Source organism: Xenopus laevis, chromosome 9_10L, assembly GCF_017654675.1.
Source record: "Xenopus laevis strain J_2021 chromosome 9_10L, Xenopus_laevis_v10.1, whole genome shotgun sequence".
Classification (NCBI taxonomy): Eukaryota; Metazoa; Chordata; class Amphibia; order Anura; family Pipidae; genus Xenopus; species Xenopus laevis.
The window spans coordinates 92356543-92377693 of NC_054387.1; the positions used below are offsets into that span (position 1 = coordinate 92356543).

A 21151-nucleotide genomic window follows, 5' to 3' on the forward strand; every position below is an offset into this window, starting at 1 on the left:
CTCTATGGGGCAATTTCACTAAGATTCGTAGTTGCGCCAGGCACTTCGCCGCACTTCGCCACACTTCGCCAGGCGTAGTTTCGCCAGCGCTTCGCAAATTCATTAAAATCCGAAGTTGCGCTCAGGGGTAGCGTAAGGTTGCGAAGTTGCGCTAGCGTTGATTCGCTAAGTAAAGCGAAGTTACGCTAGCGAAGGCTAATTTGCATACGGCGCCAAATTTCAATGGAGGAATACGTATCAGCACTACAAATGGCTAGAAAAGCTTCAAAACATCAAATAAATTTTTTATTTTGCCCTACACATGTGCCCACTGTCTAGGTAAGTTGCCATGAGTCAGGAGATGTAGGGGGGAAGGAGGGGAGCCCCAAAAATTTTTTCGATCTTTTTCAGCCTATCACCCATAATGTAGAAAACATGCCAGCGTTTTTTGGGACTTAGAAAAAATTTTGACTTTTTTTGAAGCAATCCCTATCTACTCTATTGCGCTTCGCCTGGTCTGAGGTGGCGAGGGAAGTCTAGCATAAAAGGTAGCGTTCAGTACACTGTGCGTGTTAGTGAATTTGCGTAGTTACGTCGCTAGCGAAACTTCGCCAGGCGTAAAGGTGCGAAGTAACACTAGCGAAACTACGCCAGCGGTCGTTAGTGAATTTGCGCAGTAACGAAAATGCCAAACGCTAGCGTTCGGCGCTTCGGCGCTTCGGCGCTTAGTGAATTTGCCCCTATGGAAGATGCTATACCAAAATAGTTAACAGCTGCACTGACCCCTTAGTGAATATATTACCAGGGTGCCAAGTTTTAAAGATGTATGGCAACATCCCAAATGCATGCACTGTAGGAAGTAGAGACCTCACACATACAGAAAACTTTGCCTGGGGAGCCTACCCCATTTATTCAGCCAGTAAAACCACAAAGGGTTCCCCCCAAAAAAAACATTGATTTTTGTGGTTTCACTAGCAGAATAAATTGGGTAAGCTCTCCAGCCAAAATTTTCTGTGTGTGTGTGTGGTCTCTACTTCCTACTCTCTATGGTAGATTGCCTTCCATAAATTGCAGCTTTCTGGATCACAAGTTTCTGGATAAAAGATCCCATACCTCCACTTTAATCAATGTTTTTACAGAGCATTATCGATTATCATTTTTTTATTTTCTCATTTTTCCTTAGTGTAGGATTCTGAGTCTAATATAAAATTGCACCTATTCTTTGGTACAACAAACATTTATTGATTTCAGTGAATGGTGTTTTGGGACAATAAATACAACATAAGTTAAGTTGTATTCCCTTGTGCTCCATGTATACCTAAAAAGCATGTTTGACTAAAAGATACACTAAATTTGCAATATGGCAACCTTCTTTCAAGAAATAATATACTTAAATATTTCCATAGAAATGTCTTAAGACAGTTCATAGGAACAAAAAGGTTTAATAAAACCTTAATCTTAAATTGCAATAATGTCATTGAAATCTTTCAGATTAAATTGTACCATGTGTTGCAGTAGTTTGTAGGTATTGGGCACTATTATTACAGGCATGGGAGCTATTTTCCAGAATGTTTGAGAGTGTCTGGATAAGGGATATTTCTGTAATTTAGATCAACTTTTAGATCAAGTAAGTATAGTACATTAAATAAATTTGATAGGATTGCTTTGCCACCAATATGGATTCATACAGCTTAGTTAGGATCAAGTACAAAGTACTGTTTTATTATTACAGAGAAAAAGGAAATCATTTGAAAAAATTCAAAATAGGAATAGACTTAATGGAAGATGGCCATCCAGTAATTCTGTACAGTCCCGTTCTGTCCAGTAAATACCTTTATTATTATCATTTTTATTGGTATGTTATTTTGACTATATACATGTATTTAATTGTGTGCTTTAACCATTTGCTATTAGTGTAGCCATCTGCACATTATTTATTTATTGATACTATAGGAAAAGGGCCTAAAGTGTAGCGTCCACAACTTCAGACTATGGGGATTATTTATCAAATGTCCAATGAGTTTTTAGACCTCGAATGAACTCGAAAGAACTTGCAACTCGATTGGTATCTTGTTTAAGAAAAAGCTTGAATGGAAAAAAACTTTAACAGGCTTTAGATGGTGTATTTTCAGATTCAAGCTATTTCCAGGGTCAGGTTTTAATAAATCTTGAAAAATTCCATTTTTTTCAAAAAAAACTTGACAAATCTGAGCCCAAAAATATGAGTTTTGAACAAAAAAATCAATTTGAAAACTTGAATTTTTGTGGACAACACAACTCGAGACTTAATAAATAACCCCCTAAATGTATCCGCTATTTGTTTTGTTTTTAAATAATGACACTGCTTCAGTTAACGTCATTGTTCTAATAATCTTTATTTTTTAGCATCCATATTTTATAGAATTGCTGTCATGTTAATAATTGTAATTTAGCTTATCAGGCAGTTTATTAGCGATGATAAACATGTCTAAAGGAGCCAATTCTGGGGTTCATGGCTCCCCAATCAGTGTATCTCCTGTACTCTCCAGGCCTCAGATAGTACTGACGTCCCCTGTAGTTGGGTTCTTCATAAAACATCCAATAACCATCAAGGACTTGGCAGGAGTGGATATCCTGGAAATTAAATCTCTCATAGACATTGGGACAATCTTCAGTGAACTCCATCATCTGACCTCTGAAATCCTCTCTCTCATAGATCTTCATTCTAAAAGATCCTTGGTGCTTTTAAATGAAATGATAAGTTAGTTTTTGGTAGTTAGCAGAGATTATTACATTTTATAGCCAACAGCATAATAAACAAATGAATAAATAAAAGGCATTGTGACATTTACCAAATTGTGAATGTCGTTGGTATGATAATGCTTTACATATATGTTATTTTTAAAAAAACCTTTTTGTTCAACATTTGTGCTTGTTGCTTCCCCCAATTTGCAGACATGTTACGGGTCATTTACTTATGGTAATGCAGTGTCTAAAGTGCAAACAATTGTTGCAATTAGCCATTATGTGGCACATTGCACAGTGCTTTCCTCTCTCCCTAAATTGCCACAGGTCTCTGTGCTCTGCTGCCCCAACCCCCTCCCCATAAATACAGTACTGCCTATGATTCTCAAAGCTCACACCTGTGTCAAATCGGAGCAGTCTAAAAATCCCACATGGTTGGAAATCCCCTGCTGTGGCCAGCTAAGTGTTGATCTAAATTGTATATGGGAGGGGGAGTAAGTACGTTTCCCCAGTGCATTATGCCCTAGCAGATTCCAGATTTGGCCAGAAGGTGTCACGGTTGAGTCATTTCTTTAAAAAGCTGAGCTGCCATTTGCTCAGAGCTCAGTTCTTCCCTATTCACTTCAGGATAGAGTGACTTGTTGTGGCTGGGGCTCTTGCAACAAAGGCCCCCGGCTTTAGAAAGATACTACATGGGTGGTGAGGCCCTTGGTGGGCTCGGGGATACCAAGACCCTGATAATCGTGTGAAAGTTCGACTGGAAGGAGATGTCTGGAACAAAGAGTGTGAATAGAGCTGCCCAGTGATGGATTCCTGTGAAAGAGGCTTTGGTGTGCTCATACTCTGGGTGAGTGTTGGAGTCCAGCCTGAAGAGCAAAGGGTATTGAAATGGCTCCAGCGTCTGTCCCCTGTGTGAGGACAGATTTTGCTTGATAGCCTGCTACGTGGAAGCTACTGCCTCTATCCAAAGGAGCGGTATTTGGGGCAGGTAGCACTACCTGGGGTAAAGAGTTCTTGGGACTGGGACTCTGCCTGGGTAAAGACTGTGGAAGATCTTGGAAGATCACATTGATCACCCCAGGGCAGGGTTGATCTTAAAATATAATTGCATTTGGTTACATTAGTGTAAGCACTCCTTGCATGTTCTGCTAATAGACTGGGCTAGGTAGGGAAAAGGTGAAACTTGTGGCAAAAACACTACATTAGCAATATTTTAACAATTGTAAAAACACAGATATTACTGTTTTTTATTTAGGGGTGGGGTTGTATAGTGCACGTAGTATGGGCCTATACAGTGATTGATTACTATACCTGTGGGCTCAGGCGGCAGGATTTAATGCAGTCATTGAAACCCATCCATTGCTGGAAATCAGGATATTCCCCCCTACGGAGGTAGTATTGATGCCCTCTGTAATTGGGATGTTCATAGAGAATCCAGTCTCCACTTTCCACTCGAATGGAGTTGCAGCGTCTAAAATTTGAGGACATGTCTGGACATTCAGAATTGCACTCATATGAGCGACCCTGGAAGTTTCTGTCTTCGTAGAAGATTATCTGTATAGAAAAATAAGCAATATGCTGACATTTATACGTTTTTACATTCTTTATTTTGTCCCAACAGCAATAGTGCAATTAATCGCAGCTTACATTATCTGGTGGATATAAGTAATGGTTACATGGCTTTATACGATCATTAAACCTACATTAAAAAGCCTTATAGATATTTTTACCTCAATTAAAGTTGGAAGGAGCCAACAAATTGCAAAAGAAAAGATTTATGTGTGCCCAGACAGAAAAGTACTCTTCTACATATGGTGTGTGTATATGGTAAGGTTACAATTCATTATATATTTCAATTTATATTTGTACAGATATAGGACCTATTATCCCGAATGCGTGGAACCTTGGGTTTTCTGGATAAAAGATCTTTCTTTTATTGTGATCACCACACCTTGTATGCTAAAATCATTTAAACATTAAATAAACTTAATAAGATTGTTTTGCCACCTATATGGATTTGTACAGCTTAGTTAGGATTAAGTACAAAGTACAGATATGGGACCTGTTTTACAGAATGCTCAGGGTTTTGGGGTTTTCTGGATAAGGGGTCTTTAGTAAGTCTACTAAAAATCATTTCATTAGGATTGTTTTTCCTCCAATAAAAAATAATAATATATAATAATGGTATAAGTAAGTTACTGTTTTATTATTATAGAGAAATAGGAAAACATTTTTAAAAATTTTAATTGTTTGCTTAAAATGGAGTCTGGGGGAGATGACCTTCTCGTGATTTAGCACTTTGTGGATAACAGATTTCTGGATAACTGATCCTATTCCTGTAATGCTTTATTATTACAGAAATAAATAAATTCAAAAATTAAATTTTTTGCCTAAAATGGACTCTATTTGAGATATCTTTCCTGTATTTCAGGCTTTCTGGTTGCGTGATCCTTTTCCTGTATTGTTATTCTCTTATCTAGAGTGTAAGCTTTTTTTGTACAGACTGAGTTGTGGCATTTCTCAATCGGCTAAAAAATTGTGGTACTGAATACGCCACATGTGCCATGAGCCAATAAGTGCCAATTACTTTTTGGAAGTTAATTAAAACATAGTTTTGCAAATTACTATATTACACACTATTACACAGACAAAGATAAACTAGTTTGATTCTGAAACTATTAAGGGGGTTATTTACTAAAACTCAAATTTTATTAAACCAAGCTCAACCAAACTCCCATCAACAATATTATCTTATTTATCAATAAATTAACTTGAAAAAGTAGGGTTGGAAAAAAACTTGATAATATTGAGTATACATTTTTCAAATTTGACGCCCTAATCACTCAAATTTTTAGGATTAACGCCCGAAAAACCCTGAATTTTTCGGATTATCTGACAAAACCCAGCGCAGACCACGATAGCTTCAAATTTTAAAAGGAACATCTGCCATTGCTTTCTATATGACTTTGGCAGGTTTTCAGATTTGGACTTTTTGCAGCTTCGGGGTATACTTAATATCTAAAAATTTGAATTTTTTGCTCGAAAATAGGAAAAAAATTGTGGTTTAGTATATAACCCCCTAAGTATGTACTGTAAGTATTTGCATCAAAAAGAAATTCTTATTTCTAAATGCGGTTATATACAGTAGAATTCACCATACCTTTCCCATGTTGAATGACTGGACGTGTGGCCAAAAGTGCTGCACTGATCAAGGACAGTAGAGAGCAGCTTTTATATACATTTGCTCATGCTGAAGTTGGCAGGAATTGAGAGTTATGCTGACAACTTTCTGTACAGTGAAGTGAATGCATAAAGTATCAACTGCACTCAGCAATCCAGTTGTAACTGTCCTATACTGTATGAACAGGCAAGTTCAATTCTATAAAATTGCTTGCACCTACAGTTTGTTACAGACTGTATCGAGATATCAGGGCCTCAATAGGACCAGTTGCTGCAACATTCTCTATACAGAAATGTCCAGCCTAATTTCAGGTTTTGTACTGATACCTACAGGGCATGAAAAATGGATTGCAAAATGCTGTATGCAATAAAGTCTACTGAATTACTGAATCGCTTCAATAGTTGCTATCAACTATTGCATTAACTTTATGTGACACTTGTTGAGTTTACGTGTTTTGCTGTTTGATATTGTGCAGATATTTCTTCTGTTATCCAAAAGGCTTGGTTTTCTACATTATTATTTTTCTTTCTTTGTATTGAAGATACACATTTCACATTAAGCTGAATAAAACAGCCAGGTTTGGTTGCTTGGCCAAATGAACAAATCTGGGCCACATCATACAGTGGGGCCTATGCAGAACAGGGATGACTGTGATGTTGTTAGCCAGCTTAAATATATTGCAATATATGGACAATAAACCCTGTTTTGTTTAAGCAGATGGGTATTTTTTTAGTAGCTGCATGCACAAAATGTCTTAATATATTGATATTAATGAGTACAGCAGATCTGTACAGGTCTACATGGATGAAACTGTGCACAGAGTACAAATGAAAAAGGGCATACAGTATCATGTTATAGACTTTAAATTATAGATGGTTAACTAATGGGAACGAAGCGACTGTTCACAAGGCTTGAGAAAGAGAATGTCTAGGTTGGAATGTTGCCTTATTTGTGTAATATTCATAGCCTGGTTAGGGTGAGATGGGCTAAAAGGAGCCAAAAAGCCCTTCATGTGCAAGACATGCAGCATAAGGCCTTCTGAAAACAGAAGGTATTAACTTGTCTCTTGCCATATACGTAGCACTGCCTCAATACCAAAAATGAAAGTTTAACTGTCACATAAGGCACTATGGGTGGAGACATGCAAATCCCTTTGGCCAACTACAGTATACATCCAGAACCAATGGTTTAATAGCACAGTTACAGCCTAATAGTTCAGAGCCATATTTTCAAACTTGCAGAGAGCCTGTTTCGATCTTGTTAGATCTCATCAGTGCAAGGTATCATGTAATATGATTTAGACTTTATACAGATTTAAATTTATGTGAATGAAGTCCAAGTTTTAATATATATAGGGAATAATGTTCCCCAGTGTCAGTAGGTTCACTTGTCCAAAAATCATCAGAGTAGACTGGGTTAGACACATTGGCACCATAGTGCAACTATACCAAAGTACAGTGAGAGAGTTTGGGCCCATAAACAAACTGACATTTGCATCTATTTCAGAGCAACTGGACTTGCAGTTGTAAATGAGACGTTAATATGTTTTATATGTGTTATAATCTGTATTTATAAAGTGCCAACACATTCTGTAGTGGTTTGCAGGGAGTATACTTCATTTATATCTGTCCTTGCCAGTAGATTTTACATTCTAATAATTTGCACAACACACACACTAGAGTCAGTACTGTGATTGTGTGTACAAGAACATTCAAATGTAAAAGTTAGGGAGTGGTAGAGGACACACAGTGGGGCCCTGTGCCCCTTGATTTATTGCTGTGCACCTCCGACCTGATGTAATATCTGACACAAAGGGGCCTATTTACTAACGTTCAGATTTCCTTTTTTTCCCCTAATTGTATTTTTTTCTCTAAAAATGTTAGTTTTTTTTAAAAAAAAAAAAAATCTCTAAAACTCAAAGGGAGTATTGCGAAAACTCAAATGTATCTAAATTTTTTATTAAAACAAAGTCGACCTAACTCCCATCCATGAATTTAACAAATTTATCAAAAATTTATCATTTATCAAAAAATCAGCTCTAAAAAGTCAGTGCAGGAAAAGTCTCGACAATCTCGATCTTTTCATAACCTTCATGGCATTCTAAAGTTTAGAGAAATAGATTTTAATCATGGTTTCAAAAAGCTCTGATACCATTAAAATTCAATGGACCTTTAAGTGCACCGTGCAGCCATTCCCCGAGGCAGAAGTGCTGCTTGAATGAACACCAAATGGCATGCTTTTCCTTCTGTTAGTGCTCTTGCAGTTCTTCCTGAAGGAATAATAAATGGCTCTTAAAATGTTATTTGTTTGTTAATGGCAAATAGTAAGTATAATAACTCACACATGGAAGAAGGTACAGGTACTGCACATATAGTAAGTGGCTTTAAAAAAAGATATTCATGCACAGTGCAACCCGAGAAAATTGCCAACAATTTGATTTTCTTATCAAATAGCAATAGCCGCTCGACAGTGCAAAGGATAAACTTTGACTGAGCCTGATACTTATGCTTCAGCTGAATACAGGGCTGTTATCCTTTAACCCTATGTCTGCTAAGCAAAGGGTCTCCTAAGTGCAGATATTTTATCTTTGTACTTGTGGAATATAATATGCTTAATACTACAATAATAAGTTTGGTCATTTGGAAAAAAAAAGTATTGTATTCCTACAGGAATAAACTGAAACAACTGAATAAACCGAATCATAATTAATGCCTTAATAATAAACACAACACTAATGTTTTACATATGTACTCAAAGGGATTATATGGTCATTTTTTTAAAGTGCAGTTCTGTTTGAAAGGTATAGGTAAGAACTGAAAGCAAAATACCTTTTCACAGGTACGATGATGTAGTGATCCATGTAGTCATATAGATTAACTAACTTTCTGTTAGCACAGGGAACACTCATATAGGGTGTTAAAAGAGAAGAAGCAACTTTTACTTTTATTGATAACCCCAATTTTCTATTTTGATTGTAATAGTGGAAATCTATGGCTACTCCCCTGTCCACTTAATTCACAGTGTCAATTATTCAAACAATGCTAGAACCAGACAAATTTCTAAGAAATCGATGTCTTTCCTGAAATGCACGATATATATTGCGTATATATTACTTAGCATGAATTATGATTTGTGGAATGCAAATTGTCAATCATGTTCCGCAAAACTAGAATGTATTTGGACATTATGCGACATTGGGAAATAAGAATCAAGGCAAACAAGAACTTAGAATAAAACAGAATAGAATAGTAAACAGAGTGCAGTACAGAAATGCCTAAAGAGAAAATAATGTTTATAATTAGTGTTACCCTTTACCAGCTTGGCCATATAAATAATAAATTGAATGTTTGACTAACTTGTATGCCCCTTTAATAAACGCTAATGTGCACTGGTAAATTGCAGGTACTTTGTTTGTTTACTGAAATAATACAGGAGGACATCTTCATTGGGCCAACCACAGGCAGCAAACGCAATACTTGCCGATCTTATATTAGCACTGTAATACTTTACCATTTGCTTTCTCTGATATCTTGCTGCAACACTTTTATAGTCACACATGGTCTTTAATAATAATAATAATAATAATAACAATAATATGGCTTTTTGCAGGCTTCCATTTACTAGGTAGTTGTTGTCTAAGCACCTGGTTACATGGACATTGGATACAACTACTCTTATTGGCTGAAATGATGCACTAGCTTGGCTATCAATATGGTACAGGTACATTTGTTTTTTTAGAGGAACTATACTGAAAGATTTTAAAATAATAGCATGTATAGAAACTTTTCTTAATCTGATATTTCAAAAGCAACATTTCTTTAAAGTCAACTGGGAATCAATACGTTGGTAGGTGTTGTACCTGTACATTGATTTTTAATATAATAAATAATACTGTATAAATCAACATGTCATTGTATTAATAATCTTTATTTTTGCCAGAATCCCAGAATATATTTTAGTATTGAATTTCTTGTAAATATTTAAAATCCATTTTATCATGCAGATTTTAATTTTAAAGGCAGTTTAATGGTGATGATATACACGTCTAAAAGAGCCAGTTCTGGGGTTCATGGCTCCCCAATCAGTGTATCTCCTGTACTCTCCAGGCCTCAGATAGTATTGACGTCCCCTGTAGTTGGGTTCTTCATAAAACATCCAATAACCATTAAGGACTTGGCAGGAGTGGATTTCCTGGAAATTAAATCTCTCATAGACATTGGGACAATCTTCAGTGAACTCCATCATCTGACCTCTGAAATCCTCTCTCTCATATATCTTCATTCTAAATGATCCTTGGTGCTTATAAAAGGAACAAATGGAACAATGTTTAGTAGAACAGTATAGAAAATGATTATTATGCATAGCTTTCCTCAATACATTGGAAACCATTTATCAAACTGTAAAAAATTACAGTGCAGTGGTGGGGGGTTTCTTACTTTATGCAGTATGCTGTTGCAATTTATTAAACTAATAGTTAACAAGTTCCCAGATAATGAAATCATGTTCATGTCAATATCAACTTAAATTTTTGGGAAGGTGGTAAGAACTTTATTTGCTAGCATACTGTATGTACACTGATGATGTTCGTGTTTGGAGAGGTTGCAAACTGGAGTTGGGTTGTTTTTGTTGTCATAAAAAGTAATTGCTTTTCTTACTTGTGGGCTCAGGCGGCAGGATTTAATGCAGTCATTGAAACCCATCCATAGCTGGAAATCAGGATATTCTCCCCTATGAAGGTAGTATTGATGCCCTCTGTAATTGGGGTGTTCATAGAGAATCCAGTCTCCACTTTCCACTCGAATTGAATTGCAGCGTCTACAATATGAAGACAAGTCCGGACATTCGGAATTGCACTCATATGAGCGACCCTGGAAGTTTCGTTCCTCATAAAAGATGATCTGTTTAGAAAAACAATATGGAGATATTTAGAATATTTTCATTTTAAAAAATCTGCAAAAAAACTGCAAAAGTCAAGTTAATGTTATCTCATTATCTTATAATTCTTTGGCTTCTTTGCCCATTTAAAAAAAGAATGTTTACACTGATGCAAATTGGCAGTTTCCTCAGGTACATTACATGGGGAGGCTCATTTATCAAAATTAAAATTTGTTGAGGAATTTTTCTACTGTGAATTCGGTTTTTTAAAAATTATTCAAATTCATGATTTTTAGAGCAAAAACTATTTAAAAAAACAAAATACAGTACACAAGACGAATTTTGATAAATCGGCCCCTTAGAGCATGGTGTGTTGTAAACATCTTAAGGCTATTGGCACAGAAGGTTTTTCCTCCAATGGAGTGCATGTGTTGGTAGTAAAAACGGCAGGCAACTACTCAGCATACACATTTGGTGGGTTTCGGGAATGAAAATCCATACTTTTATGTTTTTACACCTAAATCTGCCTCATGTGGCACTAGCCTAAAGCAAAAAAAAGCCATTCTAATAAATAGGAAGCAAACCAAATATAAGGCATAACTTATCAAGCAAGCAGACTGAAAATAAAGCAAAATAAATAACTAAATACACAAAAATAGAACAATATTTCCTCCATTTGTCCCCTTTTGTCTGCCAAAACTTTTTACAGATTATGTGATGTCTGGAAATGGGACTGTGACATCCAAATAACAGTTTTAGATACAAACTAGAGAACATGAAATAAAAGGTAAATAATCCAGAAATCAAAAAGATTAATAATTAAAGAGCAAACTAACAAACAGGTTTAGAATTCTGTAGCCTAAATCATACTGAAGGTTGATTTTTAGTCCAAAGGCAGCTCTGCCTCTGCTTTTCACTAACAATTGTGTGAATAATTATAGTGATACTTATAGTAATATTATTCAATACTATAATGATGATTGCATTTCAATAACAATAATATGATATGCTGATGTTAAGTTTGTTAGTATACCGTCATTGGTATTAGAGTTCAGTAATGACATACATTGACTGAATATCTGCTTTTTAAAAAATGTCATTTATAGACAGTAACATTTCTGTATTCTAGCTTTTTATAAATAATTAACCATACCTTTCCCATTTTCAATGACTAGATGAGAGGCCAAGTGAGCTATACTGTTGACAGACAGCAGAACACAGCTTTTATATACATTCCCTGTTGCTGAAGTTGCACTGGGAGTTATGCTGACAACTTTCTATAGAGTTAAGTGAATGTATAAAGTATCAACTGTATTCAGTTCTAGCTGTTCATTACTGTATGAATGTGTAATTGTAACTCTTCTGAACTGTTTGCATCTACTGACTGTATCGAGATAACTCTGCTAAACAATGTGTTAAGGACAACCTCAAAAGTGTTTTCAAAACAAATATTGGGAAAAGAAATCCAGCAAAAATTGGCGAATGAATGATTTATTTAGCCCATAAATATGCAAAAAGGGCAATGGTTCATGTTTTTTCTTTTCTGCAGCAGGTGAGGATAAATAGAACCCAAACAAAATACATTTTTTGTAAAGCTCTATCCCGTGGAATAAAATATCATATAGACTGTATATAACAGGACCCTTGAATTACTGGTTGTTGCCTGTTGTGGCAGATTTACTAGTTATTTCATGGATTTTCAGTGTTTTCATTTAGTTACTAATGTATGCAAAAAAAATCTTTCCAAGAGGTGCAATTAACACCAGAATGTTAATTCTCTACATGGTCCAAATAAAAAAAATCTAGCCAGGGAAAACCATTTTAATGTTTTGAAAGTAAGCTCTATAAACACAGTGGTGCTTATTTATAAACACTGGGCAAATTTGCACCTGGCAACCAATTGGAAGTCGGTTGCTACGGGTAACTGCCCAGGTGTCTATTTACCCAGTGTTTATAAATGAGCCCCAGTGTTAAGAAAGAAACAAGAAGTGCTCCAGCAGCCATTTTTGGTGCTTTCGTGTTTATATTGCTCAGTTGTTGTTTGGAAAAAAGAAAGCTAGAGCACATACAGTGAGTTGGAACCATAATGTAAAAACAAATGTTACTAAAAACTGGACTCATTGGGGAGAGTGAAGAGAAATAGACTAAGGCTGGTGAATGTGGCAGGCCCTGGTTCTGGGGGTTATAGGCAGGGGTTACAGGCAGTGTCAGATTGAGGTACTTAGGGCCCACCAGAAAACCTCATCTTGAGGGCCCACCAACCACATAAACACACCATTTTTGTACCTTCCCACCCTCAGCTTCCCAGGCTCACACTATGTACACAGACGAACAGGACCATCTCTACAAAATATGGGGCCTAAGACAGTGTGAAACTTAGGGCCCAAAAATTGCACTGTACACATCAATTGAAGTCACAGCAATTGGTCAAATAGTTTGTTGAGTGCTGACCAATTGTATTGGTATTGTATTGCTCTGCATATAGCCTGTCACTTTAGTTGTAATTAGCCAGATATGAGATTAAGATAATGGCAGAAATAGAAATGAGTGCTCTGTTAATGTCCAGGCATGCTAGTAAGATCACTGCAGAAGAGGCTAATTAGCACTCAATTAACCCCAGACTTGACAGTATGATCACTTCAGCAATGAGCATATTAACCGACAGACCCCAGACATTGTCCATACCGTTTGTAATTAAAATCAGATCAGATGGTATTAGTGTGTGGGGTTAACATGTGGCTAGTGGATATTTTTGCAACCGATTGTGCCAGCAATCCTTCCTCATGTGCCTCTTCCAGGGTCCCACCAATAAAAAGCTAGCTGGTGACTTAACAATGGCTGGCTGCAATTGTGTCTTGCACAGGTTATGAAGCTTTAATTTAGAAGTTCGGAGTTGCGGTGCGGGTGGGGCAAGGCAATTGGTGGCTAAGTAAATCATAAGAGATCAGGGACCTGGGGGGTGAAGGGTTTTTTATACCTCGAATTAACTCGAATGCACTCACAACTCAAATGGTTTATAATTTAAGAAAAAACTCGAATGGGAAAAAATCAACCTTTTTGGGTTAACAACCTGAAAACTCAAACATCATGAAGGCAATCAACATCTTCAAATGGTTCAAGGGACCTCTGCCATTGACTCCTACATGACCTCGACAAGTTTTAGATGGTGTATTTTTTTTAACCTGAAAATGTGAATTTTGACCAAAAAACAACTAAAAGTTTAGTGGAAAACAAAACTCGAACCTTAATAAATCTGCCCCTAAGATCAAGTATGTAGTGTAAAAACAACCAGCAAAATTGCACTGCTGTATGCTTTACCAGCTGACTTCTACTTCTTAGTGGTACTGTATAGGAGCACCATGTACCCCCATATACTGTAGATGAAGATTAAAAAACATTGTAGTACAGTTATGGTATCCCTTATCCAGGAACCTCTGAATTAAGTTTTTTTTTTCTAGATTTCCTTTTTCCTGTAATAATAAAGCAATGCTTTCTACTTGAGGGTAACTAAGCTGCATGGATCCATATTGGTAGCAAATAATTATATTGGGTTTGTTAAATGTTTTTGATCAAACCTAAGGTATGGTGATCCAAATTACAGAAAGATCCCTTATCTGGTAAACCCAAGGTTCCAAGCGTTCCAGATAATAGATCCTATACCTGTATATGGAATCAGTGCAAGCTTCAGTTTATGGGAGAAGCCCATTTTGTTTCCACAATATTTTTACTTTACTTTTACTTTAGATGAGGCTAAAAGTTTGACCTGAGAAAGTTCTGTGGAATGTGTAACATCTTGTGTCCGAAAAGAGAGGTTTGCATGTATTCCTGACATGTGGAGGCCTATTTATGAACAAAAACCGAATTTTCATTAGTGAAAACACCCCAGAACAGAATAGAAAACCTCTAAAAGTCCCAGTGCAGCTACCATTGACTTCTATAGAATCTTGACAACTTTTACCTGGTAAATTTTTGTATTAGAATTTTTCATGGTTTTTACACTTAATAAATCTTGAATTTTTAGAGCTTGAAGAAAAATAGGAAAAAATAGAAATTCGGTTGTTAGTACATGGGCCCCTCAGTATAAGTTAGTTAATTTGGAAGAAAGTACATGTGTTGTTGTTAATGTGAAACAACCTGAAATGGCTGTCCTTGCTTTACCCTTTCTTATGTCAAGACATGTTCCTCAGAGAGTGATTGGATATCTCCTTGACTTCTGGGTGTAGTTAATGGTATCCTATGCTCTATGCTATTATTCCAAATGACTGTCCTTCCATTAGAAAGCAACACAAGTTCCTCCTCAGTAAGAAGCATATGACTCTAAAGTCAGCTCAGTTATGCGTACACACTAAGCCTAATGTTATCCATCTCTGCTAGCACATTTGCTGCATGAAGTGTTAGAGCATTACGGGGCACAAAATTATGCGCAGAGAACTTATGGTGAAGGATTTGAGTGTAGGTTGCCCCTCACACCTGTGTAAGGTGCAGCACTGTGGCACAACCCTGTATTTAACTCTTGCAATATGGCAGATAGAATGTGAAGAGAAGCGACACGTATGTGCCACCTCTGTCTACCCCTCATGAATGCAGATTTGTATTTATAAAGGAAGTGCAGGCCTTGGTGCTCCTTTCTGGATTGCAAATATTTGCACCTGTGGTTTGCAAGAGCAAGTGTTACAAGAAACCCATATTACTGGCAGAAAGATTTTATGGTAGAAATAAAAGCTGCACCCTAGAAGGTAAGATGATCCTTTTTGGGCAATCTGTATCTCCCAGCACCAATTTATGTCTCTTCCTTGATACACTTGCCTCCAACTAGCTGTCATACTCAATTCCCACTTACATAATAGGAAATAAATGCCATTACAGAGTCAGACCCAACCAAAGAGAGATTCACCCAAATACAGAAAACATCTGTCAGGAACACCAAATTTAAATTTCCCCAGTGGATCTCAGTCCACTTGATAGATATATGGAAATAGAAATACCCCCTTGAGCTATACTTGTCATGAGTGTCCTGATCCTGAAGGAAGGCAAAGACTCCCAACTATGTGGGTCATACTGCCCTATATCCTTGTTGTGGGGTAGATTTATCAAAATCTGAGATACATCATAGAAAAACTCACCCATGTTCTATTCATTCCTTTGGGACTTTTAGAAATGTATTTATCAAACTGTGAATTCTAACTTCCATCCATTGATAAATATGATTCTAAAAACCCCAAAAGATGTAATAGAAAGTGGGTGTGTTTTTCTATGGTGAGCTCTAATCTCACATTTTGATAAATGTATCCCTAAGGGGTTTATTTACTAAAACTCAAACGTATAAAATATTTTTTATTAAACCAAAACCAAGCTCAACCAAACTTCCATCCATGATTTTATTTTATTTGTCAATAAAATAACTAGAAAGAGTGGGGTTGGGAAAAAACTCCAATCGTACAAATTTTTTTGACTCCCGAATCACTTGAATTTTTTTCACAGACCAAAATAGGGACATACATGCCCTTGATAGTTTTGAGATCCCAGGTTTTTGGATTCTGGCTTTTTGCAGCTTTAAAAGTCCCATGATTTTAAGGATTCCATTCGGCCAGGTACAAGTATTTGGCTGAATCCTGCTAAAAAAGGCCAAATACCGAACTGAATCCTGGATTCGGTGCATCCTAACTGTCTACCCCTAGAGATCCCCTTAAAATGGCTTACCCATAGAGATCCCATTTAGATGTCTAATATATTCATATAACTTGATTATTTTTTATTTGAAAATCTATAATCTTTGTGGTTTTGGTCCTTTTTATATGAAAACATAAAGGGATTAATTGTTAAACTATGGACAATAAGTACACTGTGTTTGGAAAATGAAGAGTAGATGGCAGTCTTTTTCAGCTCAGTGAAGTTCTGAAACAATATTTGCTGTAATAACTCTGTCCATTCTTACTGAATAAACACCAAAATACCTGGTCAAACAGGGCAAGTAAAACCTTTGCATTATAGACACCTCCTCCCTATCTGTACAGTGCTTTAATTAACAACATTTATTATGGCGGGGGAAAAACAGAGATCTGGCATGAAAACATAGAAATGCTGTATACTTTGGATAATAAATCTGAGCTTAAATTGTGTATTATGTTTCACACCCACAAAATGTCTTCATATCTCTGCTAGATGTATTTCAATCCCTTAATGAATTACAGGTATGGAACTTATTATGTTTGGGACCTGGGTTCTTTCTGTAATTTGGATCTCCATACCATAAGTCTACTAAAAATCAGTTAAACATTAAATAAACCCAATAGGCTGGTTTTGCTTCCAATAAGGATTCATTATATCTTAGTTGGGATCAAATACAAGGTGCTGTTTTATTATTACAGAGAAAAATGAAATCATTTTAACAAAATTGAATTATTTTATTGAAATATAGTCTATGGGTGATGACCTTCCTGTAATTTTGAGCATTCTGGATTATGGGTTTATGGATAACAGATCCCCTACCTATACAACTGGATTTTTTCCCACCAATAAGTATTAATTATATTGTAGTTTAGATCAAGTGCAAGATACTGTTTTATTATTACAGAGAAAAAGGAAATCGTCTTTACAAATTGGAATTATTTGATTAAAATGGCATCTATAGGAGATGGCCTTCCTGTAATTCTGAGCTTTCTGGTAATGGGTTTCTGGATAACAGATCCCACACTTGTACCATGTGTTTTTCATCTTTGTGTCACCTTTCCTCCCCTTTTTCTTTGCTCCTGAACTCTTTTCTAGCAAAACTGCAACAATCGTTTGCCAAACTCAATGGAAAATCAACCTTTTTGTCTTCACAATCACTCCATACGACTGCTTCATACTGTGTGTGTCACAATATATTGTGATATACAAAACTGCACCCATTTACATTTATACATGACTTTTATAACCCAAGCACAATAAAATGTAATAGACCTGGGACTGCACTCAGCTTCTGCCACTCATATGCACTTGTGCTCAAAATTCTTGTGGTTGTAAATGAGCCTTGTTTTTCCTAGCTACTAAACTAAAATATGCCCCATTAAATTATACTTTACCACGTGGATAATAGACTGGAAGGTAAAAATGAATTTTATAGTTCCATAAAGCAGCAAAGCACAATTTTCTTTTTTCCACATTAATGGAATTCCTGTATTGCCAGGTCATGCTATAGAATGCAGTTACAAGCTCATATCTATTCACACTAAAACAAAAAAAAGTTCTAGAATAATACTGGATGGAAAAAAATATTCTCCTTACTTGGCAGAATTAATGTTAGCACTGCTCTCTATTTAACATCAGTAGCAAGCAAATGTATAAAAGCTCCTAGCAGTGACCTTGTTCAGTGCCTACTGAACCAAACAAAACATCATTCAAAATGGGAAAGGTACTGTAAATATCACTGAAACCCAGAAGTCCCGAGCATTCTGGATAAAATCCCATACCTGTAATAATGTATTCCTGTGTACTTTTTTAGACGTGCATGGGATTTCCCTAGTTTGAACTGCGTTAGATTTATGTTTTTCAAAACAGAGACAATCTTTATATCTAATTTGGTTTCACAGATCATCTTTTATGAGGACAGAAATTTCCAGGGTCGTTCCTACAAGTGCACTACAGAATGCCCAGACCTGTCCTCGTATTTTAGACGCTGCAATTCCATTCGAGTAGAAAGTGGAGACTGGATCCTTTATGAGCAACCCAACTACAGAGGGCACCAGTATTACCTTCATCGGGGAGAATATCCCGATTTCCAGCAATGGATGGGTTTTAATGATTCTGTAAGATCCTGCCGTCTGAGTCCTCAGGTAAGTAATCATCTTCTAAAAACGGTACAGGAGAAATGAAGAGCCATATTTTAACTTATATGAGTATAATACAGGATTGCAAGTAAAACATTATTTTATCCACACAGAAATGTTTTGGAAGAATATTTTCTGCATCCAATTTTTCAAGCTTTTCATTTTACCAATAATTTGTTTGTTCCCTTTAAAAGCACCAAGGCTCTTTTAAAATGAGGATTTATGAAAGGGAAGATTTCAGAGGTCAGATGATGGAGTTCACCGATGATTGTCCTCAGGCCTATGAGCAGTTTAATTTCCACGATATCTATTCCTGCAATGTGATGGATGGTTACTGGATGTTCTATGAAGAACCAAACTACAGGGGACGCCAGTATTACCTTAGACCTGGAGAGTACAAAACATATAGCGACTGGGGAGCCATGAACCCAAGAATTGGCTCCTTTAAACGTGTCCATCATTTCTATTAGGCTAAAAGAAAAACATTGGCTGCATTATACGAAATATTCAATAAATGTTTTAAATACTAATTTGCTTGCATTCATGGTATTTTTTATAGAGGCTTGTTTCTTGCCAAAAGCTATATTTAATTTTACATATTACAGTTAAATGAATTACAGTGGACAGATTTATCTAAAAATTGCAAAGTTAGAATTAGTTTAAAATCTTAAGACCCAGGGTTTTCTAAATATTGGGTCTGCTAATAATCAACATGTTTTTTTGCTAGCTTAGGTGTCATCGGGTACAAGGGACTGTTGTTACAAAGTAAAGGAAACCTGTAAAAAATAAAGACTTGATTGTTTAAATAATACTTTACAGCAAATGGTAATGTTGTATTCTAGAGTATTTTGGAAAATGGGTTTTAGGATAAAAGATCCCATGCCTATACTAAAACTCACCTTATATTGTTGACATACTTTCAAAGGAAAACTAAACCTTGACCCTCCTCCAGAGCCCTACCCCCCCACCAAACCATACCATCAGGCACCCCAAAATATACTGAAAATTTGGTAGCACATAATGGTTGGCAGGATCAATCTTAAACTGAGGTCCTCTTTTACTGTAATGAAAAAGCTTTATTTAGCAAATTGAGAGGTTCTGTGAAAGCATGCTGGTTTATTCATATTAAGTATAGTCATTTATTCATTTCTTCTTCATACAATAGCAAGATAATTAAATATTAGGGGCCCATTTACTTAGCTCGAGTGAAGGAATAGAATAAAAAAAACGTTGAATGTCGAATGATTTTTTTGGCTACTTCGACCATCGAATTGGCTACTTCGACCTTCAACTTCGAATCGAACTAAAAATTGTTCGATAGTCGAAGTACTGTCTCTTTAAAAAAAACTTTGACCCCCTACTTCGCCACCTAAAACCTACCGAGGTGCCATGTTAGCCTATGGGGAAGGTCCCCATAGGCTTTCTATCAATTTTTAGGTCGAAGAAAATCGTTTGATCGAACTATTTTCGGTAAATCCTTCAACTTCGATATTCGAAGTCGAAGGATTTACTTTCGGCAGTTGAATATCGAGGGTTAATTAAATGTAAATCTGCCCCTTAGTGTTAAGGAAAAGGCACCCTTTAAGAACTGCGTACGACTTCTACTAATAACAGCGAAATAAAATATTTTATACAGTTATCATTTATTATAAATTTAAAATTCATATTTTTTTAGAGTAGGTAAGGAAAATAGTAAAAATTATGCTGTTTTCTTACAATTTATGAACAATGGATTTATACACAGCACTAGCCTTGTCTTAAAATAGCAAAGTTTGTGTACTCAATAAACTTTTTGCCGCATTTTATTTTAGAGAGAAACAGAAATTTGGTACAACAGAGAGCAAGGTTAGCCCAAGCTACAATAAGAATTCTTTATAAGTTAAAACGAAATAAGTATTAAGTATTAAACGAAAAGAACAAAGGATAGCTGATGATGCAGTGATGAATTCAAAGAGGAGGTCCATTTTACATGCCTTTATTTTTTCCATTCGAATCTACAGCATGTTGATGCAACCTACTGCTTGTAACTTGTGGTTGAGGCACAGAAATGAATTTCAAGTTAGTAAACCTTGTTGTAAACATGATTCCATCAATTTTTAATCAGGAACATTTCACATGGGTGACACATTTGGAAGTGTATTTATAGAATGGTGACTTTCACCTATTGATAAATACGGTTCTAAATATCCCATAGCAATAAATAGAACATGGGTGAGTTTTTGTAGATTAAAATCGAAACTCACATTTTGATAAATCTGCCCCTAAATGTTATTTACTGATCCAGTAAACAATATGTGGTTTTATGTATGATAAACAACGACAGCATTCAACTACAAGTTACAAATAAAAAACATACATTAATAACAATATTTATCAGCTTCAGTAGCCTTTAATGAAAATACTAAAAGCATCTAGAAACATAGTTGTATCTATTTTACATTTAATAAATAATGTATCTTCTTTTTAACATTGGATCAATATGATTAGAGAAAGACTGCTCACTACAACTGACCTATCTGGTAAAAATGTTACTGTAGTGTTTCTTAATTCTCTTAAACAAAATATAAAATACATATATATTTTT

General features: G+C 35.9%; 3 protein-coding genes across 3 annotated transcripts; 1 reads left to right on the forward strand and 2 right to left on the reverse strand.

Annotated features, from left to right (window-relative positions):
- Positions 1-2338: 2338 nt before the first annotated feature.
- Positions 2339-5909, reverse strand: cryga.9.L (crystallin gamma a gene 9 L homeolog). The gene is given in 3 exon segments (NM_001093899.2): positions 2339-2700; positions 4015-4257; positions 5864-5909. Coding segments are annotated over 3 exon segments (525 nt in total). The 5' UTR covers positions 5873-5909; the 3' UTR covers positions 2339-2427.
- Positions 5910-9907: 3998 nt separating this feature from the next.
- Positions 9908-10788, reverse strand: cryga.8.L (crystallin gamma a gene 8 L homeolog; the record flags this gene model as incomplete). The annotated part of the gene is made up of 2 exons (XM_018236877.2): positions 9908-10183; positions 10540-10788. Coding segments are annotated over 2 exons (525 nt in total), but the record flags the coding sequence as incomplete, so codon positions are not given.
- A 7289-nt stretch (positions 10789-18077) lies between these two features.
- On the forward strand, positions 18078-19097 carry cryga.7.L (crystallin gamma a gene 7 L homeolog). The gene is made up of 3 exons (XM_018236878.2): positions 18078-18152; positions 18331-18573; positions 18762-19097. Exons 1-3 carry the CDS (start codon positions 18144-18146, stop codon positions 19035-19037), a joined length of 528 nt encoding a protein of 175 aa, XP_018092367.2. The 5' UTR covers positions 18078-18143; the 3' UTR covers positions 19038-19097.
- The last annotated feature ends 2054 nt before the right edge of the window (positions 19098-21151 follow it).

Coding starts and splice junctions, on each gene's coding strand:
- cryga.7.L (XM_018236878.2), top strand. Junction 18,574..18,761: donor CCTGCCGTCTGAGTCCTCAG/GTAAGTAATCAT, acceptor TCCCTTTAAAAG/CACCAAGGCTCTTTTAAAAT.